The 27,754-nt window shown below is 37.8% G+C and overlaps 1 protein-coding gene across 1 annotated transcript in view; it reads right to left on the bottom strand.

Annotated features, from left to right (window-relative positions):
• Positions 1-429: 429 nt before the first annotated feature.
• Positions 430-27,754, bottom strand: part of ACER3 (alkaline ceramidase 3) — a 167,349-nt gene continuing 140,024 nt past the window's right edge. Inside the window, exons 8-11 of the mRNA XM_049889736.1 lie at positions 21,768-21,869; positions 18,632-18,736; positions 8,506-8,551; positions 430-7,844 (exon numbers count right to left, since the gene is read on the bottom strand). Of these exons, the coding sequence (XP_049745693.1) occupies positions 7,791-7,844; positions 8,506-8,551; positions 18,632-18,736; positions 21,768-21,869 (307 nt within the window). The 3' untranslated portion in view covers positions 430-7,790. The remainder of the gene's footprint in view (positions 7,845-8,505; positions 8,552-18,631; positions 18,737-21,767; positions 21,870-27,754) is intronic.

Here is a 27,754-nt window from a genome sequence, read left to right on the forward strand (position 1 = left end):
GCAACTTACCCTGACTTGGAGTAGAAAAGTACTGCAATGCAATGCCAGGACTCCAATGAACAAAACAGTTACAGCATAATTACTGAGTATCTTTCCCACTGGTGGTCCATACTGCCCACTGGGAAAAGGTATATCCTCTGAGTTGTAACCCTACCAAGGCACTCATCTTGGCAAGCTGAGCACAAGCGAGATTTCAGCCCCTACTTATTTTCCTTCTCCAGCTGGGTGCCTTTGTGCAGTGTGCAAACTGCACATATATGGCAGCCCTGCCATTAAGAAATGTAAAGAAATATTAAATATAAAACATTACCAGAAGTATTATTCAAAACAATATAATTTAATACTTTCAATTATACAGAGGTAATTAATGTGGAAATATAGACTAGATTATAACACAGTAGATAAAATACATTGTTCTACTATTTTCTAGAAAAACTGGCAAATCAAATGGAAAAAGTAAGCAGATCTGGGATCACCTGAAAATGATTAATTTCTTGTAAAGATTCAGAAGAATCTGTATGTTTATTAAATAATTGTTAGAGCAAACTCATCCACAACAAATATGAAACTAGGAAACATACTAGCTTGTCAGTTTATCTATTGGTCACATTGATAAATGACTCAGAAATATTAAAAATATGGAAATGCTTGATAGTAAACAATGTCTGATCAGTACATTAAATGGAAATTGATAATATTTTCTATTTCTTAAAATAGACTCACTTATTCATTGGTATAAAATAAGTTAGTTCTAAAACGAAGAGCCAAAAACAAACTAGGATTAATCGTGGAAAGGACTGTGAATTTATCCTTTTAGAAAGAAGTTAAACATGTGCACATGACTACAATAGCTTTTTAGTTCCTTGAAAATCACATGACATTTATACAGGGTAAGAAAAAAAGGTCAGAAGTACATACTACAGATCTCAACTTTCTGGAAGTCAGCGCAAAAGCTAAATGCAGCCAGCATTTTTGAATTTTATAGTATGGAATGGAATCCCCCTTTATAATGAAAACAAAATCATTGGCCTTGCTCATAGTAATTTCTTTCAATGGTTGAGGCACTTTGCAGCAGGCTGTTGCTACCATAGTAAAAGTGATGTGGAAAAATAATTTTATAGTATAAATATTTAAACACAAATCCTATGATTACAACAAAAAAGTGAGAGAAGTAAATGTAAATATTTTCATCCTGGCAAATACACACCGGAGTTATCTTGCAGGCAAGTACTGTTGGGAAGAACTTCCTTTATGGTGTTTCCTTGCTAATGGTCTACAGCAGGGGAGATCAGCTGTCAACAGACAGCCACGTAGTAAATATTTTTGGCTTTGCAAGCCACATCTGGTATCTACCTCATATTCTTTGTCTCCTTTTTTTCTTTAAACAATGTTTTTAAAATGTGAAAACATTCTTACCCTGCAGGCCATACAACTGCAGGGCAGATGTGTCCTGTGGGCTGTAGTATGCCAATTCTTGGTCTAGAGCCATTTAATAACACATTTTTATCATTTTCTTTAGGTACAAATGATTTCAGAACGAGTATCTGTAGGGAATTATATTTACATGCTTAAGCATTTCTCTAATAAATGTGCTCTTCTGTGAGCCTTAGTGTTACTTCTGCCAAGTTCAGTTTGAAAGTGATGATCTGTAGATCTGGCATTGCCAGAAGCTGCAGAAACTAGCAGCTTTATGACAATTTTGTAAATATTTAAATTACTAGTGACTAAATCCGGTTCAAGTATCAACACTGCTCTTTAAAGCAAGAAGCAGGTCTTGCTAATAAGGGTTACAAAGGAACTGTCAGCAGAGCCAAGTGGGACCTGTGGTTGGTGCCGTAATACTGACAATGCTGAGCTAAACAGGGTGGAGAAATTTTAGGTCACTTGCAGGCCTGTAACTGAATTTCTTGAGCTAGATTTTAGGTTTTCTAGTATGAAATATTCTTGTGATCAATTCTTCTCTATACTAGTTGCCAATCAAAAGGTTGTGACTTACTGGATTTAATGGTAAAGAAAGGCAACAATACTAGATATTAAAACTAAGTCAGTATTGCTTAGCTCTTACTCCAAATGGCCCAGTGTGTCTCAACAACAGCAGAAATTCTGTAGTTAACAATACTGCTTAAATTCTTCAGTGATTTTTCCTCTCCTTAGCTATTCTGATTGCCTGTGAGAGAAAGAACTATGGCTTGACGAAAATTTGTATTCCTTGCAATTTCTACTTTTCCCTCAACTATACCAAGGTTTCATATAACTCAAGGCCAAAATTTATAGCCCAGGGCCAGAACTTTATCTTCAGTTTGAATTCTGAGTGAAGTAGTATCCTTATCTCGGTATATAAAGCTGACTGGTTTGGCAATTTTGGAGGAATGGTTAAGTCCAGTGGTATGCTCACACAGACCTCAGTAACAAGGACAACTCCCCCCAGGTAGCAACAAGACATTTAAAACAAAGTTTTTCCTTATTTTTAAGGCAGTGAAACAGTTTAAAAACAAGCACTGACGTTTTCCAGTCAGATGAGTCGCACAGATTCCCTTTTTTCATTTTACGGCTCCTTCCACAACAGGGTTTAATTACTTTTAAGCAGTTTTTAGTTAGTATTTCCAATGGAATGGAAGGAATACACAGTCATTATACCAAAAAGAATTAGTCGATGTTCAACCATTTCAAGAGGTGGCTTATGATAGGAACCGGTGGTACTGAAGGAAGAAGTCCAAGCTGCTCTGAAGGCATTGGTGAAAAACAAGGCTCCAGGAATGGATGGAATATCAATTAAGATGTTTCAACAAACAGATGCAGCACTGGAGGTGCTCACTCGTCTATGCCAAGAAATATGGAAGACAGCTTCCTGGCCAACTGACTGCAAGAGATCCATATTTATCCCTATTCCCAAGAAAGGTCATCCAATCGAATGTGGAAATTATAGAACAGTATCATTAATATCACATGCAAGCAAAATTTTGCTGAAGATCATTCAAAAACGGCTGCAACATTAAATCAACAGGGAACTGCCAGAAATTCAGGCCAGTTTCAGAAGAGGATGTGGAATCAGGGATATCATTGCTGTTGTCAGATGGATCCTGGCTGAAAGCAGAGAATACCAGAAGGATGTTTACCTGTGTTTTATTGACTATGCAAAGGCATTCGACTGTGTGCATCATAACAAGCTATAGATGACATTGCAAATAGTGGGAATTCCAGAACACTTAATTGTGCTCATGAGGAACCTTTACCTAGATCAAGAGGCGGTTGTTTGGACAGAACAAGGCGATATTGACCATTTTAAAGTCAGGAAAGGTGTGCCTCAGGGGTGTATTCTTTCACCATACCTATTCAATCTGTATGCTGAGCAAATAATACGAGAGGCTGGACCATATGAAGACCGGGGCATCAGGATTACTGGAAGACTCATTAACAACCTGCGTTATGCAGATGACACAACCTTGCTTGCTGAAAGCGAAGAGGACTTGAAGCACTTACTAATGAAGATCAAAGACCACAGTCTTCAGTATGGATTGCACCTCAACATAAAGAAAACAAAAATCCTCACAACTGGACCAAAGAGCAACATCATGATAAACGGAGAAAAGACTGAAGTTGTCAAGGATTTCATTTTACTTGGATCCACAATCAACAGCCATGGAAGCAGCAGTCAAGAAATCAAAAGACGCCTTGCATTGGGTAAATGCTGCAAAGGACCTCTTCAATGTGTTGAAGAGCAAAGACGTCACCCTGAAGTCTAAGGTGCACCTGACCCAAGCCGTGGTATTTTCAATCGCATCATATGCCTGTGAAAGCTGGACAATGAATAAGGAAGACGGAAGAAGAATTGATGCCTTTGAATTGTGCTGTTGGTGAAGAATATTAAATATACCATGGACTGCCAAAGGAATGAACAAATCTGTCTTAGAAGCAGCACAGCCAGAATGCTCCTTAGAGGCAAGGGTGGCGAGACTGCATCTTACATACTTTGGACGTGTTGTCTGGAGGGATCGGTCCCTGGAGAAGGACATCATGCTTGGCAGAGTACAGGGTCAGGAGAAAAGAGGAAGACCCTCAACGACGTGGATTTATATGGTGGCTGCGACAATGAGCTCAAGCATGACAACGATTGTAAGGATGGCTCAGGACCGGGCACTGTTTTGTTCTGTTGTGCACAGGGCTGCTATGAGTTGGAACCGACTTGACAGCACCTAACAACAACAACATTTCCAATGTTACTGCAAAATAAGACACAGTGATCAAATTAATTATATTGTGGCACTGATATGACGCAAAATATAAGACAAATATAGATCCGAAAAGTGCCACAGACTTGCAAATTCCAATTATAACTGGTTTTATTTGATATATCAGTTTTACATGAAAGTGTATACCATAAACATAAAAGTAGCATAGCATAAACCACAGGGTCAAAGAATTTCTGCTGTCACGTCAATGTGGAGTTGGGAGCTAAAACTGTCAAATTTAGCAACAATTGATTTTTTTTTTCAAAAGTAATAATGAACGCACAAGACTCATGAAAAACTTAAATTATTTAACACTTTAAGGTACACTGCCTAAATGCTGAAGGTTGCTGGCATTATAATAGAACTTTTTTTTTTTTCTTTCAGGCATTTAAAGATTTTCATGTGCTGTATGCCTGCAGTTTTCTTCTTTTAATCTTGTCTCATGCCTCTTTTTATTTTCATGCCTCTTCTTCGTAGCGTAAGGAAAAACTCAGTGTATGAAAAGCCCTAGTAGTCCTGGAAATTTTGCAATATGACTAAACCATGATACTTGCTCTACTTCTGCTAAACCAAATACCACTTGTAGATTATTCAAAAATGGTTGTTTCTCCTGTTAATCATCAATCTATGTAACATCACAAGAATAAAAGAGATCACTTCAGGTGGTGGGGATGTTTCAGGAAAGCAGGGTGGGGCGGTAGTAGGGAGTGATCAATCAGCAGATTGACCCAACTACCTTTCACCTAGTTTTCCTTAAAAAAAAAAATCAAAGTGCTTTCAGTTTTCCAGAGTGAAAATGGCAGCGTAAAACATAGTATTAAAATGTGCAAGTTGCTTCTTTCACATCCTTACAAAGCACTAGTTCTCTAACATGCAATTTACTGTAGGGCTCGCTGCCAGAGCGCCTTTCCGGACAGGTGATCTGTAAACAAACCATTATTTGCTCAGCAGGAAACAGGCTTTTTGTACACTCGTTTTTTTTTTTTTTTTTTTTTTAGTTAAATAGGAAGTTTTTCAAGAAAAAGGAATGGGAATGGGGAGTTCATCCCTTTAATGCCCACCCAGATCTTAGGAAAAAACGAAGCCACTGAAATAAAGATGATTTAGCAATATCCAGGTCAGCAGTGATTTCCATAGTACTTGGTGCGGCAGAGACAGTCTGAGTGTGTTACTCAGATTGCTAAGAGAGTCACGTGTGGGGCACAGCTAACTCGTAAAATTAAAGTCACTGACTTTAATCTCTGCTCTCTGCTTAACATTTCTAAACTGTTTTATGCTGAGCTTTCATGCTATTTTCACAACACACACAGGAGTCTTTGAAGAACTGGCCAAAGCACTACAAGTGACCCAGGGGTACAGCCGCCTCTCCAGTGAAGCGCCGGTTAACTTTACTCAACAAAGGATGGCTGGTGGTGGTGGCTGTATCGCTCGTTGGGATGAACGGCTATACATTCAGTAGCAAGGTGTGCGCCTTCTGTGCTTAACCAGACAGTACTGTAGAGTCTGGGTCTTCCAATGTTAGCAGCACCTTCATGAAGGATGTGCCTTTGTTTCTAAATGTAGATTCTTTATGCAGAAGTATATTTGAGTGAAACGACCAAAAAAGATAACAGTGCAAAATGAAATCATTCAAAAATGTACTACGGCTGATAGCCTATGTCACTGCAGGTGAAATGTAGCCAGAAGTCAGGCTTTTCTGGCAAAAAGCAGAGTCCCATGGGTAGTGGACTGGAACTCTTCAGCTTTGTACCCTCCTAAGGCACAGAACTCCACAACCAAAGTTCTGTTCAGCTCACGTTTTGGCAAGCGTTCTTCTTTGCTGGAGGCTCATTAAAGTAGGTAAGCAAACGGGGAATTATTTGCCTAAAGGCACATTAGCAGGCTAAGAGGAGGAAATGGTACTTGAGCACTGCAGGGCTAAAGCTAGGATCATTAGGAGAAGAAAAATGACAAATTTTGTTTTGGTTTTAACATGTACCAAGGTTACGAACTGAATACTGGAAAAATGACAGGAGTGTTTTACCATCTTTGTGTAAGAAAAAAAGATTTTTCTCTTAAAGTTTGCAAACTGTTACTCTCAGTTGCTAGTTCAAAGGCTGGCAGTTAGAATCCACCCAGAAGTGCCTCAGAAGAAACGTCTGGCAATCTTCTGAAAGATCACAGCCATTGAAAACCATACAGAGTGCAGTTCCGCTCTGAAATACAATGGCAATGGCAACTGATTAACATTAAACAAAAAAAAAAAATGTGGTAAAAACACTCTGGATCTTAAAATAGTGTACAAAGCAGGAGAAAAGTTACAAAAATGCAAAAATGGTGTACAGCTACAAATATAGCATGAGCAAAGGGGTCAAATCAGGTTTTTACTTCAGGCAGGTGTTGCTTATGAAAAGTGATTTGTTACACACTTAAATTCAAATTAGAACTAGCTTCTTTACAATGAGATTTTACTGCCATTTCTTGGCACCTTAATTTTTGGGGCTTCTGCAAGTTACAGTTAAAGAAAACTTCTCAATCCTTGTATCTATTTTCTTCAAAAAAATGAAAGGTGCAGATATTTAAATAGTTTTATGTAAACAGGATCTTGATCATGTAGCTCTAGTTAACCTGATAAACTTTCCTGGGAATAAACACAGTCTGAGAACTAAAAAAAAACTTGCGTAAGTTAACATGTCAGAGTATAATGATATTTGCTGATAATTTTAAATAAACTATGCTAGGAGAATGTTTGCCTAGCCATATAAACAGTGAAAACTGAAGGATCTACAAATATCAAACGGAAAACAGTGCAAACACCTTTAACTGGCTATAAGTGCAACATCCTGTAGGTCTCCTCATGGGCCTTCAGAAAGATTACAAGATGACCCACCCACTCTGACTGGCTGTGACCACACACACAACCCAGAGTCCACTGCAAATGACAGGAAGTGAGAAGCACAGACTTAGTGGCGGGTCAGACACTTGGACTAGCACAGAGACAGACAGTGAAAAACTATCCAGCATCCCACCGCTAGCCCCTTTTTACCTTGTAAAACCACCCATCAGGTTAATTATGACAAGAATATCAATCAAGGCTGGCACAGCTAAGTGCTAGCTCACAGCTGACCATCTGGAGATGGGGTTCGGCCAGTCCTCAGCAGACTGTTTTCATTATTTAATCAAATATGCATTTCAAATCTTAGGGGAAAGGTATAATTCACATGCAACTCTTGTCCAAAAAAAAAAAAGAATGTTAATTTCCTACGACCAGGATGAACCGTTAACCTGTTAAGAAAAGCCAATTTTTAAAGAATTTGCAATATATATATAAACATTCTGTTTCTTTTTTAAACATCTAGGGTGAGGAGGAGGAGGAGGAGGAGGAATGACATTAAGACACGAGCCAAACAACTGACAGGCTCTACTCCTCATTCTCTGCACGGCTGGCAGCATTAGTTAGAAAATCACTCCTTTGCTGCGACAGTCATGATGTATTTGAATAAGTAGAACTTTAAGAATTTCCTTATTCATTCCTCAAGGATAATGGCAGCTGTTTTTTTGTTTTCTTGGCAGAGTAATTCATCAGTGCTTCCTGAGAGGCTCAAGTAGGATCACTGGCCAGATTCCGAGGAGAAACTGTTTGGAAACAAGTTAGGACAAAATGAGAGAAGATAAAATTGTTCCACATTATCCCTGAAAAAGAGTGAGAAAGAACCCATGAGGCTGTGACTACACTGCTTGGTGGGTCTGGTAGTGATGTTCAGGTATTAGCTGCCTGAGCACAGCAAGTAGGTCAAAACAAAACAATCCATATTCCTTCCAGGTTTGCACAGATTGCAGAAACTATTAGTGTTTAATTTATTTAAAAGTACTAAGCATCTACCTTGTCAAGTATGGATCTGGGCACTTAGATATCTCTAATCCTGAAAACAACTCTGCAATATAGCTATTAACAGCTCAATTTTATTTTTAACTGAATATATATATATATTTTAATTGTGGTAAAATACATATAACAAAACATTTACCATTTCAGCCATTTTCATGTGTACAATTCAGTGATATTAACTCCATTTGTCAGGTAGCAGTTCCATTTTATTTTGAAGAAACTAAGGCAAGAGACTGGCCCAAGGTTATGCAGCAAATAAGTGGAAGACTTAGGATTCGAAGCCTTCTGGCTCCAAAGCCTGAGCTCTCTTCAGTTCCTCTCCTCCTTCTCTCTTTTCTCCCACCTCCATCCCATCCCTCCATTCCTTCTGTCCCCTTTCTCCTCCACAGACCTAGGAAGTAGACTTACCTTCACTTTTGGCCTGTATCTTAGGTAAAGTGTTCTTGTATATAAACTGAAAGAAAGGAGAGAGGGGAAAAGATGTTCAGACTAATTTTTCATCTGTGTAAACTGGCCTACTGACAAATTTAAGCATAGTGCCTCAGTATATGCAAAGAAAAGGAAACGTTGGTATATCCTTTGTTCTTTCAGCAACCTTTTTTTTTTTTGAGCACTTACTTTGTGCAGAACACTTGTCAAAATGTTAAGGAAGACACAAATAATCAATTCACAGACTGTGACTCCGAGACTTTGTAGTTTAGTGGGGAGCTTTCCAATAACGCTTGATATGATTCCTATCACAATTAGCAGTTTCATCTTTGAAGATATATGATAGTAAGGGTGAAAACAGTACTCTTAGATTACTTTGGAAATGAGTATATTGGCTATATAAGGATTAAAGTGCAGGTATGAGCTAACTAGGAAGGTAACACAAAGTCTCCATCACAGTGTCCTTTAAAATGGGTCACCTCTGAAGATAAGATCAGATCTTAAAATCAGTGCATACAGCCAAAGTACATTATTTTTATCCTTGGAAAATTCACCAAACTGTCCATAAAGTAGCACATAGCTTTGTGTATGGCATACTACCGAAATGTATTTGAACAGTCACGTACAACATATCATGGGTACACATAAAAACATAATTTTATAGTACTTTAAACAAGAGAAAGGGAAGGCAGTTAATGTGGCTATGATGTTACTATGCTGCACCCAAAACTGGAACTGTAAAGAGGAATGTCAAATATTATTTTATTTATAAAAAATACTCTACTGTCTTAAAATACAAATGCACCCTAACAGTTTTTCAGATGTTAGTCTCTAAAATCAAGTTATCATATTTTTTTCTCTCTTCAGGAAAGAGTCCTGGACTGGGGCAGAGAAGCCCCGAATTCTAGTCCTGGGTGTTACCTCCACTACTCCCAACCATTACGTACTTACACTGTGGGACAGGCAGCCTTTATAGACATTTTATTCTTAAACAATCCTACCACGTGGGTAGTATTATTCCCATTTTGCGTATAAGAAATGGTCTCAGAAAGGTCAAATATTTCATTTAAGGTGACACAGCTTGTAAATGTTAGAGGCAGGATTTGAATTCAGGTTCTGTCTGACTTTTAGCCAATACATTATAGTCTACTGCCTGGAAACCTAACTGGTAGTGGCCTTCAACAAGTCACTTCTGTCTGGGCCCTCGTTTCCTTTACCATCAAATAAAAAAGTTGTATAAGATAATTTCTAAGGTCTTCCAGTTCCATTTTGGAGACAGAAAACTCGGAGCCCAAATCCAGGTGGTAACACTAATTGGCCATGAGATCATGTGCAAGGTACTTGACTTTTCTGAGTTTGTCTTTCCTCATGGGTAAAAGAACTGCCATGAGGATTAAAGGAGGTAATCTATACAGAGTATCTAGCCCAGATGAAGCACTCAGTTACTAAACAAAAGGTTGGCAGTTCAAATTCACCCCACAGCACCTCAGAAGAAAGGCCTGGCAATCTACTTGTGAAAAAATCAGCCACTGAAAACCCTATGGAGCACAGTTCTACTCCCACACACATGGGATCACCATGAGCCGGAACTGACGGCACAGCAACTGGTTTGGTTAGCCCAGATAAGGCTATTAGCTTAAAAATCAAACTTTTATATTATGAAAATTTGCAAACATAAGCAAAAGTATCCATCACATACACCTGTTAAAAATATCTTATCTTTCTAATATTTGCAGCATTTTAGTGATACTTCCTTTTGCATCCATGATACTTGCTATTTATGGTCTTCGTCTTTTCTTCCTGTTTTGTCTCACCAGTTGTGTCAGTTATTAAGTTATTGTATCTCAGCTCCAAATCCACCTTTTCATATTCTGTTTTTAATGCAGGAGCTGGGACTCTACAAACCACATCTCTGTACTGCCAGCTGGCTCTCTGATACACAGCATTAGAGGGAGGCTGCAAAGCTGGACAAGAAAGAAAGGACTTGCTCATTTTATTTTCCTGAGGGGCTCTTGGCTTGTGGTTGTGAATGGCATCTCAACAATGCTTTGTCACTGTGGCAGTAGCAATTTGTTCCTATAGCAGCAGAGCCCTTCTTAAGAGCCTGGGGCCCAGCCCCATGGGGCCTCTCTTCTGAGCTCAGAGACACGAGCACCAGCTAAGCAGTGCCTCTTCCTCAGACCCGAGTTTCAGCTTGGCAGGGCACCAAATTTGAGGCAGATCTATGTATCCCTGACTAACTCTGTGACTTTGACTAATAGAGAGTAGGGAGGAATGACATCTTATGAACTCTGAAACTAGGTCATAAACGACCTTCCTGCTTCTGCCTGGTTTTCTTAAGCTGCTCCTCCTGGGGGAAGCCAGCTTTCAGGTAGGAAGGCTGATTACACTGAGGCTGAAGAGACCATGTGTAGGTGTTCCACTGACAGCCCTAGCTGAGCTCCTAGATGACAGCCAGCATCAACTTCTACCCTATGTGAGTGAGCCATCTTGGACGTCCATCCCAGTTGGAGCCTTCAGATGACTTAAGTCCCAGCTGACATTTGACTGCAACCCCATGACAAACTCGAAGGGAGAACTGCCCAACTGAACCTTTCCAAATTGGTGACCCACAAAATCACGAGCAAAATACAACGATTGTTTTAAGCTGGTAAGTTTGGGGTTGTTGAGCAACAATAGTAACTAAAATATTCCCTTTTTCTTCCTACTGTTTTTCTGGAACTCCAGTTAAACTATATGTTAGACTCTCTCATTTTATCTTCCATTTCTCTTAATCTTACTTCCATATTTTTTGTCTCTGCTGCATATAAGTAATTTTTTCTGACTTTTCTTAGTTCAGAATTAGTTCACTAAATCTTTCTTCAATTGCATCTAATCTGTTATTAGTCCTGTACATTGAGTTTTACATTTTGGCTACTATAGTTTCATTCCTAGAGGCTCTATTTGGTTCTTTTTCAAATCTTTTGGCGGGGGGGCGGCGAGGGGGGGCACAAAACAAAAACCCTTCTCCATCATCACCAGATTTTCTTGGATGCCCAGCATGATACCATAACTGATGCCATTTCCTCACTTCCCTAGTCCTTGGACATTAAATGCTGTCACTTCTGTGCAGAGCTTCTCCCTTACTGCCATGGCTCCCTTGAGACTTTTCACACCAGGAAGGGAGGAGAAAGTTAAAGGAAGAGGAAAGTAGAAGGTGATAATGGTAAGAGGAAAGCAGGAAACCCTGGCCTTTTAAAATAGAATATAATGAATATAACTTCATCCCTTCTTGAGTATTTATTATAGAAATTCGTTATTGTATTGTACTATAACGCAGTAACATCCTTGGAACCTCTTGGGCAGTGTTAAGGTGTTAAGTTTTGAATTCTTGGGTTTGCCTTTATAGTTATTCTGGCTTTTCCTTTCTCGTCATTTGTCAGTTTCCTCCAGCATTTTCTCCCATATCCCTTCTCTTTTAAATTGGGTATTTCCAATGTGCTATGGGAAACCCTGGTGGTGTAGTGGTTAAATATGATGGCTGCTAACCAAAGGGTCAGCAGTTCAAATCCAGCAGGCGCTCCTTGGAAACTCTAGGGGGCAGTTACTCTATGGGGCAGTTCTACCCTGTCCCATAGGGTCGCTATGAGTCGGAATCGACTCGACAGCGCTGGGTTTGGTTTGGCTTGGTTTGGTTGCGGGCTATGAGTCGAAATCAACTCAATGGCAAAGGGTTTGGTTTTTTGGTGGTTTATGGGCTGAGAATCCAAATAATCGAGGTAGCAAGAAATTGCAAAAAGTAAAATAAATATACTTAGAACCAAAATTTAAACAGCCCTTCCATGACTAATAACCTGGAGCACTTTACAGCATGAATTCTGCCCAGAAGCTCTTTTTTTAATTTTTTTATTAACTTTTATTGAGCTTCAAGTGAATGTTTACAAATCAAGTCAGTCTGTCACATATAAGTTTATATACATCTTACTCCTTACTCCCACTTGCTCTCCCCCTAATGAGTCAGCCCTTCCAGTCTCTCCTTTCGTGACAATTTTGCCAGCTTCCAACTCTCTCTATCCTCCCATCCCCCCTCCAGACAGGAGATGCCAACACGGTCTCAAGTGTCCACCTGATATAATTAGCTCAGTCTTCATCAGCATCTCTCTCCGACCCTCTGTCCAGTCCCTTTCATGTCTGATGAGTTGTCTTCAGGGATGGTTCCTCTCCTGTGCCAACAGAAGGTCTGGGGACCATAGCCGCCAGGATTTCTCTAGTCTCAGTCAGACCATTAAGTATGGTCTTTTTATGGGAATTTGGGGTCTGCATCCCACTGATCTCCTGCTCCCTCAGGGGTTCTCTATTGTGCTCCCTGTCAGGGCAGTCATCGATTGTGGCCGGGCACCAACTAGTTCTTCTGGTCTCAGGATGATGTAGGTCTCTGGTTCATGTGGCCCTTTCTGTCTCTTGGGCTCTTAGTTGTCGTGTGACCTTGGTGTTCTTCATTCTCCTTTGCTCCAGGTGGGTTGAGACCAATTGATGCATCTTAGATGGCCGCTTGTTAGCATTTAAGACCCCAGATGCCACATTTCAAAGTGGGATGCAGAATGTTTTCATAATAGAATTATTTTGCCAATTGACTTAGAAGTCCCCTTAAACCATGGTTCCCAAACCCCTGCCCTTGCTTCGCTGACCTTTGAACCATTCATTTCATCCCGGAAACTTCTTTGCTTTTGGTCCAGTCCAATTGAGCTGATCTTCCATGTATTGAGTGTTGTCCTTCCCTTCACCTAAAGCAGTTCTTAGCTACTAATTAATCAGTAAAAAACCCTCTCCCTCCCTCCCTCCCTCCCCGCCTCGTAACCACAAAAGGATGTGTTCTTCTCAGTTTATACTATTTCTCAAGATCTTATAATAGTGGTCTTATACAATATTTTTCTTTTTGCCTCTGATTTTGCTCAGCATAATGCCTTCCAGGTTCCTCCATGTTATGAAATGTTTCACAGATTCGTCACTGTTCTTTATCGATGCGTAGTATTCCATTGTGTGAATATACCACAATTTATTTACCCATTCATCCGTTGATGGACACCTTGGTTGCTTCCAGCTTTTTGCTATTGTAAACAGAGCTGCAGTAAACATGGGTGTGCATATATCTGTTTGTGTGAAGGCTCTTGTTTCTCTAAGGTATATTCCAAGGAGTGGGATTTCTGGGTTGTATGGTAGTTCTATTTCTAACCGTTTAAGATAATGCCAGATAGATTTCCAAAGTGGTTGTACCATTTTACATTCCCACCAGCAGTGTATAAGAGTTCCAATCTCTCCGCAGCCTCTCCAACATTTATTATTTTGTGTTTTTTGGATTAATGCCAGCCTTGTTGGAGTGAGATGGAATCTCATCGTAGTTTTAAGTTGCATTTCTCTAATGGCTAATGATCGAGAGCATTTTCTCATGTATCTGTTAGCTGCCTGAATATCTTCTTTAGTGAAGTGTGTGTTCATATCCTTTGCCCACTTCTTGATTGGGTTGTTTGTCTTTTTGTGGTTGAGTTTTGACAGACTCATGTAGATTTTAGAGATCAGGCGCTGGTCGGAGATGTCATAGCTGAAAATTCTTTCCCAGTCTGTAGGTGGTCTTTTTACTCTTTTGGTGAAGTCTTTAGATGAGCATAGGTGTTCGATTTTTAGGAGCTCCCAGTTATCTGTTTTCTCTTTGTCATTTTTGGTAATGTTTTGTATTCTGTTTATGCCTTGTATTAGGGCTCCGAACGTTGTCCCTATTTTTTCTTCCATGATCTTTATCGTTTTAGTCTTTATGTTTAGGTCTTTGATCCACTTGGAGTTAGTTTTTGTGCTTGGTGTGAGGTATGGGTCCTGTTTCATTTTTTTGCAAATGGATATCCAATTATGCCAGCACCATTTGTTAAAAAGACTATCTTTTCCCCAATGAACTGACACTGGGCCTTTGTCAAATATCAGCTGCTCATATGTGGATGGATTTATATCTGGGTTCTCAATTCTGTTCCATTGGTCTATGTGCCTGTTGTTGTACCAGTACCAGGCTGTTTTGACTACTGTGGCTGTATAATAGGTTCTGAAATCAGGTAGAGTGAGGCCTCCCACTTTCTTCTTCTTTTTCAGTAATGCTTTGTTTATCCGAGGTTTCTTTCCCTTCCATATGAAGTCGGTGATTTGTTTCTCTATTACCTTAAAATATGACATTGGAATTTGGATTGGAAGTGCATTGTATGTATAGATGGCTTTTGGTAGAATAGACATTTTTACTACGTTAAGTCTTCCTATCCATGAGCAAGGTACGTTTTTCCATTTAAGTATGTCCTTTTTAATTTCTTGTAGTAGAGCTTTGTAGTTTTCTTTGTATAGGTCTTTTACATCCTTGGTAAGATTTATTCCTAAGTATTTTATCTTCTTGGGGGCTACTGTGAATGGTATTGATTTGGTTTATTTCCTCTTCGATGTTCTTTTTGTTGATGTAGAGGAATCCAAGTGATTTTTGTATGTTTATCTTATAACCTGAGACTCTGCCAAACTCTTCTATTAGTTTCAGTAGTTTTCTGGAGGATTCCTTAGGGTTTTCTGTGTATAAGATCATGTCATCTGCAAACAGAGATAATTTTACTTCCTCCTTGCCAATCCGGATGCCCTTTATTTCTTTGTCTAGCCTAATTGCCCTGGCTAGGACTCCAGAAGCTCTTTTTATGTAGTTCTCAGGTAGCTAAATTTGAGATGATTCAGGTGATCTGGATAAGTCAATCTCCAGGCAGGTGAGATGCAATGTTCTTTTGGGAAGGTGTTCTAAAAATTTCACTTTCATAAATTTTCACACTGGTCTACAGGAGAACTTTCTGCCCCTTTCTACAAATATTTTAGCTCTCTCTCAATTCTTGGGAAGAAAACAGAGAAAATTTTGAGATTAAACATGCCTAATCCACTGCAAAAGAGACAATATGTACACATTCATTAAATCATTTAACAATATATACTGAATGTTTACTATGTGCCAGGCATAATTCTAAGTATTTGGGGGGGTAGCAGTGAATAAGATAAAGTCCTTGCTCTCAAGGAACTTGTATTTTAGCTGAGGGAAGTAGATAAATACTTAACTGGCTATAAATTATTTGAAGAAAAAGTATGGTAAGAGGAGAGACAGTGATATGGTAGTATTATTTGGATAGGGTGATCAGAGAGAGCTTGGATTTCATTTTTGCTGTAAACAGCCACCCTTCAACAGACTTTTCATTAGGGGAGCAGGGTAAGAGAAGTGGCAGCTGACTTATTTCAGGGGAGGAGAAAGATGACGCTGGGGATTTCAGGTACTCATGCCTTCCCAGTCCCTTATGCAGGTGATCTGGCTGCATGGCCCGTCCCCACCTTTTCCAACTGTACTCTAAAACAAAGATATCCTGATCTATAAGAAACTGGAAATGTTTATACCCTACTTGCACTAAAAGATGAGATCAGCGATCGACTTAGAATGTAGATCATGTGTGAGAGGTCAATTGGTGCAATGGCTTCACTTTACTGATGAGAAAACCAACCTTCACAGAAGAGAAGGAACTTACTTAAGGTCACAGAGTGGCAGAGGCAAAGTTGGATCAAAGTACCTGATCCTGTCTCTAACTTTTTAAATTTGTTGCTGTTAGTTGAGGTTGAGCTGACTATGACTCATGGTGACCCTATGTATAACAGAATGAAATACTGCCCAGTCCTGTACCACCTTCATGATCGTTGGTATGTCTGAGTCCCTTGTTGCGGCTATGGTGTCAAACCAACTCATTGAGGGTTTCCCTCTTTTTTGTTGGCCCTCTATTTTACCAAACATGATGTCCTTTTCTAGCAATTGGTCTTTCCTGATGTGTGCAAAGTAAGTGAATTCCTTGCTTCTAAGGAATGTTCTGGTTGTATTTCTTCTAAGACTGATTAGTTCATTCTTTTGGCAGTCCACAGTATATTCAATATTCTTTGCCAACACCACAATTTGAACACATCAATTCTTCTTTTGTCTTCCTTTTCATTGTGCAGTTTTCGCATGCACATGATGTGAATGAAAAGATCATGGGTTGGGTCAGGCTCCTCCTGGTCGAAGTATCACCTTTGCTTTTTAAAATTTAAAAGACAGCATTTAAAGCAGATCTGCCCAGTGCAATGCATCGTTTGATTTCTTGGCTGCTGCTTCCAAGAAAGCTGACTGTTGACCCAAGTGGAATAGAACTGTTGATAATTTCAATTTCTTCTCCATTTATCATGATGTTGTTTATCGGTCCAATTGTGAGGTTTTTATTTTCTTCAAGACCAGGTGTAATCCATACTGAAGACTGTGGTCTTTGACTTTCGCCAGTGTTTCAAGTCATCTTCATTTTAAGCAAGCAAGGTTTTGTCATCTGCATATTGCAGGCTCCTGATGAATCTTCCTCCAGTCCTCATGCCCTGTTCTTCATATAGTTCAGCTTCTCAGATTACGTGTTCAGGATACAGACTGAGTAAGTAAGGTTAAAGGATACAACCCTGCCACACACCTTTTCCAATTTTGAACCACACAGTATCCCCTTGTTCTGTTTGAACCACTGGCTATTGATCTGTGTCCAGGCTCTGCATGAGCATGATTAAGTGTTCTGGAATTCCCATTCTTCCACATATTTTAATGCCTTTATATAGGCAATAAAACACAGGCAATTATCTTTCTGTTATTTTCTGCTCTTGGCCAAGATCTATCTGACATCAGCAATGATATCCCTCGCTCCATATCCTCCTCCGAATCCTGCTTGAACTTCTGCCAGTCTCTTGTCTATGTATGGCTACAGCTGTTTTTGAAATATCTTCAGCAAAATTTTATTAGCATGTGATATTAATGATATTGTTAGATAATTTCTACATTCTATTTGATCACCTTTCTTTGATATGGGCACGAATATAAACCTCTTCCAGTTGGCTGGCCAGGTAGCTGTCTCCCAAATTTCTTGACACAGATGAGTAAGCACTTTCAGCACTGTATCTATTTGCTGAAGCACCTCAAAGGGTATTCCGTCAATTCCTGGAAACTTGTTTTTTGCCAATGCCTTCAGTGCAGCTTGAACTTCTTCCTTCGATACCAGTCGTTGTTAATCATATGCTACCTCCTGAAATGGCTGAATGCTAACACTTTTTTGTACAGTGACTCTATATATTCTTTCCAACTTCTTTATTATTTTTTTAAAAAATATTTTATTGTATTTTTGGTGAGGGTTTACACAGCAGTTTAGTTTCACATTCAACAATTTCTACACAAATTGTTCAGTAATATTGGTTACGTTCTTCACAATGCATGAACATTCTTATCATTTCCATTCCGGTTGTTTCATTTCCACTAATCTAGATTCCCTGCCCCCTAACATTCTCATCTTTGTTTTAAAGTGACTGTTGACCGTTTGGTCTCATATAGGTGATTTTTTAAAGCAGTACAGTATTTATGGGTGATATTTTTTGAGCCAATTTGTTATTTAACTACCAGATGACCTCAGAGGTTAATTTCGCTTCAAGATTTGAAGAGTATCTCAGGGCAGTAGTCTTGGGGAATCCTCTAATCTCAACCAGACCAGTAGGCATTTCTTTTTTTCCCCCCCAGAATCTGAGGTTCTGTTCCACATTTTTTCTCCCATTCTATCAGGGTCCATCTACGTGGCCCCGATTAGAATGACTGGTAGTGGTAGCTGGGCACTATCTAGTTCTTCTGTTCTCAGGGTAGATGAGGCCATGGTTCATGTAGACTAGTTTCTTCTTTTGAGTCTTTGGTTTCCTTCTTTCTCTTTTGCTCTGTACTAGTAGAGACCAAAAGTTATCCTTCCACCTTCTTTTGATGCGTCCTGTGTAATTCAATTTTTTACCCACAGAATCCTTGAGGCTTGAATTTTCTCTTCAGTTCTTGCAGCTTGAGAAATGCCAATCATGGTCTGCCCTTTTGGATTTCTAATCTGGGTTTCTGTACATTTCATTATAATATTTTATCTTGTCTTCTTGACCTGTCCATTGAGCTCTTTTGTTAAGCTCTTTTACTTCATCATTTCTTATACCATCCCATTTGAAGAGCAAAGCAGAACCCATGAATACTATAAGCTAAAAAGTCTCCATTTCCTACCTGAAAAGGATGTGAAGATAAGAGCCAAGGCCAGTTAAAATATGCCACCATGCATGAAACTGTGTGGTAACACCTATGATGGGTGGCATCTTCTTTCGAAAGTTTCTGTGTGGAGAGGAAAAAAGAAAACAAAATGCTATGTTAAATTTTTTACATATATAACAACTGATGCTGACAGTTTTGGAGCATTTTGAAAAGCCTGTCATTCTCAAATATGGCGATTAATTAATTTCCTTAAGTCTACTTAAGAAAATTACAGTCTGCTGTATTGTTTTCCAAAGTGCATTCTGCTAGTATTCTTAGCAGATGTTCCATGAAGAATGGACTCTGTGATAAAATAAATATGAGAAAAATACATAGTTTATTGCCCTCTTTGAGATTTATAATGTGTACTAACATATTAAAGGCTTTGAAAAGTCATTCCATAAAGAAAATAGTTTATCTTAATGTTTTCTAGGTAATGTACTAATCTATGAAACTCTTTTTTCTAGATACATGCCTCTCATGCCCTACATATAACCATCACCTTAGTACAGCACCATACAGTCTATAAAGTCCTTTTGTACCTATCATTTCACTTCATAGTCAGTAATTCTTTGAGAAGGCTATTATTAACACTGCTTTACAGATAAAAAAAAAAAAAACAAAACCAAACGCTCCACCATCGAGTCGATTCTGACTCACGGTGACCCTATGGAACAGAGTAGAACTGCCCTCATAGGGTTTCCAAGGAACGCCTGGTGGATTTGAACTGCTGACCTTTTGCTTGCAGCCATAGCTCTTTATCCCTATACCACCAGGGTTTCTGCTTTACAGATTAAAAAAAAAAAAAAAAACCCAAAAACCAAAGCCATTGCCGTCGAGTTGATTCTGACTCATAATGACCCTACATGTCAGAGTAGAAGGGCCCCATAGAGTTACTAAGGAATGCCTGGTGGATTTGAACTGCCAACCTTTTGGTTAGCAGCCATAGCACTTAAGATAAGGAACCTAAAATCCAGAGAGATTAACTGACTTGCCCAAGTCACTTGCTAGTGGCATAGCTGAGTCTCAAACGCTAGATCTTCAGGTTAAGTGTACAGCATATTAATATTCTTATTAGAGAAGAAAAAAAAAAGAATGTGAAACACCAAATATTTTTCTAGATATTCCCAGGGTATTTCGAGGACAATTACCATCTCTAAGAGCCTACTTTGTTTCTTGGGCTAGACTGATTAGTGGTTCTCACCCAGGGGATGATGACACCCAGTGCAAAACCTTCCTCAGATCTTAGTTTTCTAAGTCAGCTGTATTATTTGTCTACATTTACTTAACTTTTTATTATGGGGAATTTCAAATGTGCAAAAAGAAAAACCAAAAACCCATTGCTATCGAGTCGATACCGACTCATAGCGACCCTATAGGAAAGAGCAGAACTGCCCCAAAGTGTTTCCAAGGAGCAGCTGGTGGATTTGAACTGCCAACCTTTTTTTCTGTGCAAAAACAGACAAAATAATAATGTACCCATTACCCGGCTTCAACAATTATCAACTTACGGCCAATCTTGTGTCATCTATACCCTCATCCACTTTCCCCTCTCATATTATTTTCAAGCAAATTCTAGATATTTATTGCATCTGTAAATATTTCAATATGAAAGTCTGCATCTAAATCAGAATATTTCTGTTTTTCAAGGATGTCAATAGCGTACTTAGATATCACATTTTTAATAGGGCTACAGTTTACTTTTTAAAAAATAGGACTACTAAAATTTGAGAATTACTTATGTCCCCAAATTATATAAGTTATTTAGTAGTTATAAACCAAAAAAAAACCCCTTTGCCGTCGAGTCAATTAGACTCATAGCGACCCTATAGGACAGAGTAGAACTCCCCCACAGAGTTTCCAATGAGCACCTGGTGGATTTGAACTGCCAACCTTTTGGTTAGCAGCTGTAGTGCTTAACCACTATGTCACTAGTGTTTCCATAAGTAGTTACAGACGTTTTTAAAAATTTCATTTTAAACATTTTATTTTAGAAAAACTTCAAACATATATAAAAGTAGAGAAAAGGATATAATAAAACTCAATGTTTATTCGAAGTTATCATCTCATGACCAATCTTGTTTTTTCTATAGGCTGCTCTTCTAAATTGAATTATTTTGAAGCAAATCCCAGATAATGTATCATTTTATATCTAAATATTTTAGTATGTATCTCTAAAGATGAAAACCTCTTTAAAACATAACCAGAATACCATTTTCATACCTAAAAAGATGAACAATAATCCCTTAATATCATCAAGTATCTAGGCACTGACCAACGTTTCAATTGTCTCATAGATTTTTTCTTTTTCTTACAGTTGTTTTGAATCAAGATCCAAAAAAAGGTCAACACGTTGCATTTGGTCAACATACATAAGTCTTTTTTAATTTGTATGTTCCTCCTCTCTCTCCTCCTACCCTCTGCAATTTAGTTGTTGAAGAAAACAGGTCATTCATGCTGTAGATTTCCTATAGTCTGAATTTTGATTGCCTCTCTGTGGTATTGTTTAATATGTTCCTCCGTCCTCTGTATTTACACAAAACTGCTAGGTCACAGGGTTTTGAGTTGGAAAGATCATTAGATTAACCTGTTTAATACATTCACTTTATGGAAATTGAGGCCTAGAAAAGTGACTTAGTGGCAGACTAGTGTCCAGAGGCCTAAGTCTAGGATTCAAACTCCTGTCAATACGTAATTGCTGATAAGATGGTAAAAGGAACATTTATCTTTCTTAGCAAAAACATGAAGCATATTAAAATGCAAATTTATATATATATATTTCATTTGCTCATTACAAATGATTTTTATTTATTCAATAAAGCAGATTAGTCAGGTTTCAAAGACCTAGTCCATATTTGATTGACTGTATAATTCTGTGATGAGCTGAAAGAAAATAAAAACCCTACAGATGTTATGAAATATTCTACGTCCAATTTTTAGGTAATTTAAATAGGTATTACTTGAATTTAACTTTATTTACTATACATATCTTCTACATTTCAACAATGGTAAAAATTAATATCAAGGCACTGGTAACTCTATACACCTATGAAACTCTCTGAGTAATAGAATGCTTCTAAAATATTTCTCAAGGAATAAAACTGTACCTTACCTCAGTGAATCGCAAAAGATGTTATCTATGTTCCATAATAAGAATCCCAATAAAAATACACCCAAGGATGTATAACCCAGTCCTCTAAGCCATGGATAAACCCTGTGGGGGAAAAAGGGAAAAGCAAAATGAAATTGTATCAATTCATGTCATGAGCACAGCTTAAATTTAGTCACTGCTCTCCCAAGAAGGAAAGGTTTTCATTAGTATTAAAAGCAAACCTAGCTATTCAATCCTCTAACATTTGCCTACAATATTTATTTAGCTGTTAAAAGGTACTGAGAGAGAATCAGCCACCGAGACTTTGCCAAATGTGTCAGGAAGGTAATCTCCAAGTGTCCAATAATGTCTTCATTTTCACAGAAGAGGCAGGGCATGGTGGAACAGAATTACTGCTGATTGAGTCACTTGCTCTGTGCCAGGCTGAGTAGAAAAACAATTCATACATACATGTAATCTTTAAATAAACTCTGTGAGGTAGGTACATTCTTTTTATTTCACATACGCAGAAACTGAAGGTTGGTGAGTTACCCAAAATAATAAGAACAGCTTAATTTTTTATATATATTTTTTACAACTTTAATGAAGTATAAGTGACTTACCTTAAATTGCACATATTTAAAGTACACAATTTGATAACGACATAAAACCACCACTACATCTATTACCGTCCACAAGTTTCTGCGTCCCTTTGTAATCCATCCTTCATTGCTCCTACCCACCTACTCCTTCCCTGCAGCCACTGGTCTGGTCTGCTTTCTGTCGCTATAGCTTAATTTGCATTTCTTAGAATGTTTTATAAATATATTTTTTATTGTAGGCTTCTTTCACTCAGCATAATTATTTTGAGATTCATCCATGTTGTTACATGCATCAATGGTTCATTTATTTTATTGCTGAGCAACATTTCATTGTATGGATATACTACAATTTATCTGTCCACCTGCAGGTACATATTTGTGTTGTTTCCGGTTTTTGACTATTACAAATAAAGCAGCTATGAAAAATCATAAATAAGTCTTTGTATGGTAAATAGGAGAGGAATGGCTAGGTTGTACAGCCAGTGAATGTTTAACTTGAGATATTGCCAAACTGTTTTCCTAGGTGATGATACCATTTTAAATTCCTACTAGCAGTGTGTGAGTGCTCCAACTGTTCCACATTCTCATCAACACTTAGTATGGTTAGTCTTTTTCCTTTTAGCTGCTTAGTAGGTGTGCGGAAACCCTGGTAGCATAGTGGTTAAGTGCTACGGCTGCTAACCAAGAGGTCGGCAGTTCAAATCGGCCAGGTGCTCCTTGGAAACTCTATTGGGCAGTTCTACTCTGTCCTATAGGGTCGCTATGAGCCGGAATCAGCTCGACGGCAGTGAGTTTCTTGTTTGAGTACGTGTGTAGTGGTATTTCATTTTTCTAATGACTGATGTTGCTGACCATCCTTTCATGTGCTTACTTGCCATCCACATGTCTTCTCTGATGAAGGGTTTATTGAATCTTTTGCCTATTTTTTTTTAATGTGTTGTTTGCCTTCTTATTATTGAATTGTAAGTTATTTATATATTCTAGATGTAAGTCCTTTGTTGGATATATATTTTCTCCAAGTCTGTGACTCGCCTTTCATTTTCTTAACTGTGTCTTTTGAAGAGCAAGTGTTTATTTTTGATGTTCAGTTTATTAATTTTTCTTTTACAGTTTGTGCTTTTTGTACCCTAATAAATCTGTGCCTAACCAAAGGTTGTGAAGATTTACATTTTCTTCTACAAGTTTTATAATTTTAAGCTTTTACATTTAGGGATATAATCCACTTTTGGTAAGTTTTTGGAATGGGGTGAGGTAAAGGCTGAGGTTCCTTTTTTCCCATAAGAATATCCAGTTGTTCCAGCACAATTTGTTGACAAGATTACTCTTTCTCATTGAACTACTTTGGCATGTTTGTTAAAAGTCAAGTAAGTATACACGTGTGGGCCTATTTCTGGATAATCTACTCTGTTCTACTGATCTAATTTCATCCTTACCAACAAATACCACGTGGTCTTGATTACTGCAGCATAGAGTAAATCAATTAGTGTTAAGTCCTCCAACTTTATTATTATTATTTTTTTCAAAGCTGTTTTGGCTATTCTAGATCCTTTGCATTCTCGTACAAACTTCAGAATCTGTTTCTCAATTTTTACCAAAAACCCTGCAGAAATTTTTACTGGGATTGCATTGAATCTATAGATCAATTTAGGAGAATTCACATCTGAATAATGAATTTTCCAATCCATGAAAATGGTATATCTCTCCATTAATTTAGGTCTTTAATTTCTCTCAGAAATGTTTTGTAGTTTTCAGTGTGCAAGTCTTGTACATATTTGCTAAATTGAATTTCTAAGCATGTGATTTTTTAAATGCTATTGTAAATGGTATTTAAAAAATTTTCATCTTACAATTGTTTGCTGCTAGTATATAAAAATACATTTTTTTTAGTATCAAAAAATTTTTAATTGTACTTTAGATAAAGGTTTACAGAGCAAACTAGTTTCTCATTAATTAATACACATATTGTTTTGTGACACTTGTTGCCAATCCCATGACACATAAACATTCTCCCCTTCTCAACCTTGGGTTCCCCATTACCAGCTTTCCTGTCCCCTCCTGCCTTCTTGTCCTTGCCCCTGGGTTGGTGTGCTCCTCTAGTCTCGTTTTGTTTTATGGGCCTGTCTAATCTGTGGCTGAAGGGTGAACCTGAGGAGTGACTTCATTACTGAGCTATAAGGGGGTCCAGGGGCCATATTCTTGGGGTTTCTCCAGTCTGTCAGAGCAGTCTTTCTTTTTTTTTTTAATAATACAATTGATTTTTGAATATTGATGTGATGTTGCTAAATTCACTTACTACTTTTGGTAGGGTTTTTTTGTTTATTTTGTATATATCTTTTGATATTTTCTATACATAATCATGTCATCTGCAAATACACATTGGATAGGATTTCTACCAGTTTCTGTTGAATAGAAGTGGTGATAATTATGTATCCTTGTTTTATTCTTGATTTTAAAGGGAGAAAAAAATTTTTTTAACATTTCATGATTAAGTATGTTATGTGCTATAGAGTTCAGTTCCCTCCTATAATTAGTCAGTAAAGGTTTTTGTCTTTTTTTTAAAAAAAAAAAAACATAAATAGGTGTTGAATTTTACAGAATACTTTCTCTAAATCTATTAGTATTATATGGTTTCCCTTTTTTTAAAAAATGTGTTCAACCACAATAATATATTTTCCCCCAAATATTTTGTTATTTAAGCTACATTTGGATTTAAGTGAATGCAAAAGGTGATTTATTTAAAAATCATAGGCAAGTACAAACTTGGCTGTGTATGAAAAGGGCATTATTGCCATTGTTTGATAAAATTCTCAAGAGCAGATGAGTTTAAGAGAGTTATAGTCTGGCTTCAGCTTTTCGGAGAGTTTATCATATCATCATTTTGGAACAATAGTGGGTGAAGGCAAGAATGAGTCCCAGGATACACAGAGCTCAACATAGTGAAGGCATCTGGCAGGGTTGCAGAGTGGGCCAGGTGCTGAAATTTGTCAGGAATACGATCATGGAAGCAGGATGCTCTCTATTTTCTGCTTCTAAGCTTACTTACCATGCCAATCTTCTGCTCTCAGAAGTAGTTCAAAGCAAAATTCTTCTGTGGGGTGAATGAATGTCTTTGGTTATCCAGATAGCAGGGCACGGAGGAGAGAGTAAGAACTTCATCAGCATATGGTCCATGAAAGCTAAGTACAGATAAAGATTCTGGGAACAGAGCTACCTTATATTATCAAGTGCAAGATGTATAATGCAGAAGGCCCTCAACATATCTGTGTGTGGAGTCACCCTGTTACTTTCTGGAATGGTTGCCTGTCTAGTGTATGGCTATAATCTGGGAAAATCCCTTCCCATCACCTTCACCTTGGGAACTGCTTTTACCTTTCTCCTGTGTTGTACCTCCTATGTCTTATATCTCATGTCTTCTTCCTTTTTGGTTAATTCTCTCACTTTGGTGTAAACACATTCTCCAGTAGGTTCCTGAGTAATAGTTTATGGGATACAAATTTTATTCAGTACTTGAATGTATGAAAATGTGTTTTGTCACCATATTTTATTGATAGTTTGGCTGGGTATAGAATTCTTGGTTAGAAATAATTTTCCATTAGAAAATTTAAGGCATCGATCTACTGTCTTCTAGCTTCCAGTTCTTGCTTTAAATATAAAGCCATTCTGACTCCTGAACCTTTGTATGTATACCTGCCTCCCAACTTAAAAGACTTGTGGAATCTTCTTTGTTCTAGTATTCTGAAATTTCATGATGCTGTATTTTGGCGTGGGTCTATTTCCATCCATTGTGCTGAGCATCCAGAGGCTCTTTCAATCTAATAATTCAGGTCCTTCAATTGTTGGATGTTTTCTTGCTGATGGCTTCCTCCATTCCATTTTTTCTGTCCACCCTCCTTTTTTTTTTTCTTTCAGTGTTGGTCCTTCTATTCTGGCCCAGTAATATCCCTATTAAGGCTCTTGTACTTTCTATTTTTCTCTTTTTTGATCTATACTCAGACTTCTTTAACTCTTTCAATTGACTTTTTCATTTTTTTAATTTCTAAGATCCTTTTTTTTTGTGTGTGTGTGTGTGGATTCTCTGTTTCTTTTTGATAGCATACAATTCCTGATTCATGGAGTCCCTGTGTGGTGCAAATGGTTAAGGCACTTGGCCACTAAACAAATGTTGGCCATTCGAGTCCACCCAGTGGCACTTGGAAGGCAGGCCTGGCAACCTAATTCCAAAAAATCAGCCACTGAAAACCCTATGAAGCAAGTTCTCCTCTGACATACATGGGGTTACCAGAGTCGGAACTTTCTTGATGGCAACTGGTTATTCTTGATTCAACACCACACAATTTCCCTAATTTACATCTTCAGTTGTGCCTGGCAAACTCAAGTCTAGGCATTGTTTACTCTTTCTGAAAAACAGACCTCTAGACTTTTGCAGTTGCCCAAATGGTATGGAATAGGTGAAGGGATCTACAGATCTAACAGTTTATTAAACAGCGTTTAACCAAGCTTCCTTATTTTAGACCCCTCCTCTATCTCTGGATTTGGCTGTCTTGGATCAGTTAATCAGTTAGCAGTAGTCCATCTACTTTTCAGCTTCTAAATCTGATTAAGTCTTTTCTTTGTGGGTTTATGCTTTTAAATAAATCTCTTTGCCCTAGTCTTAGCAGGTGTGAAGAAGGTAGCAAAATTAGATACTTGCTGATCTTCAATATTGGATCTTTATTTTTTCTTTCATTACTTTCTGCCATTATTTTTATTGTTTTCATTCTTCATTTCTGTTTGGGTTTATTCTAGTGATATGTTTTCTAATTCATGAAGTTGGATGCTTTTTTATTTCCTTACCTATTTCTAAAGAAAGCATCTAAGGTTATAAATTTCCCTCAAAGAACTATTTTAGCTACATCCTACTTTGTAGTATCTTCATTATGATTCCATTTTAAGTATTTTAAAATTTCCATTATGATTTCTTTCTTTTTCACTTGTGAGGTATTTAGAATTGTGCTTTTAAATTTGAAACTGTTTGGGCCATTTTGAGTAACCTTGTCTTGTTTTGTTTAAATTAATTGCACTATGGTCAGACAGCATAATATGCGTAACACCAAATCTTTAAAGTTTGTTGAGCCTTCTTATAAAGCTTAGAGTCTGGTTAATTTAATAATTATCTTATGTATGCTGAAAAGGCTGTGCATTTTCTAATGACTGACTGCATGGTTCAAACGCCCATTAAATCAATTTTTTATTGTGTTATTCAAATATCTATGTCCTTATTAATATTCTTTGAGTGATCTAACATTTACTAAGTAAGCTGTGTTAACATAAGTCAGCACAATAGAGTACTTACCTATTTCTCTTTGTAATTCTTAGAGTTCTTGCTTAAAATTTTGAGTAAAGTTTTAGAATTACCATTTCTCTCTG

This window comes from Elephas maximus, chromosome 7 (genome assembly GCF_024166365.1).
Source record: "Elephas maximus indicus isolate mEleMax1 chromosome 7, mEleMax1 primary haplotype, whole genome shotgun sequence".
Taxonomy (NCBI): domain Eukaryota; kingdom Metazoa; phylum Chordata; class Mammalia; order Proboscidea; family Elephantidae; genus Elephas; species Elephas maximus.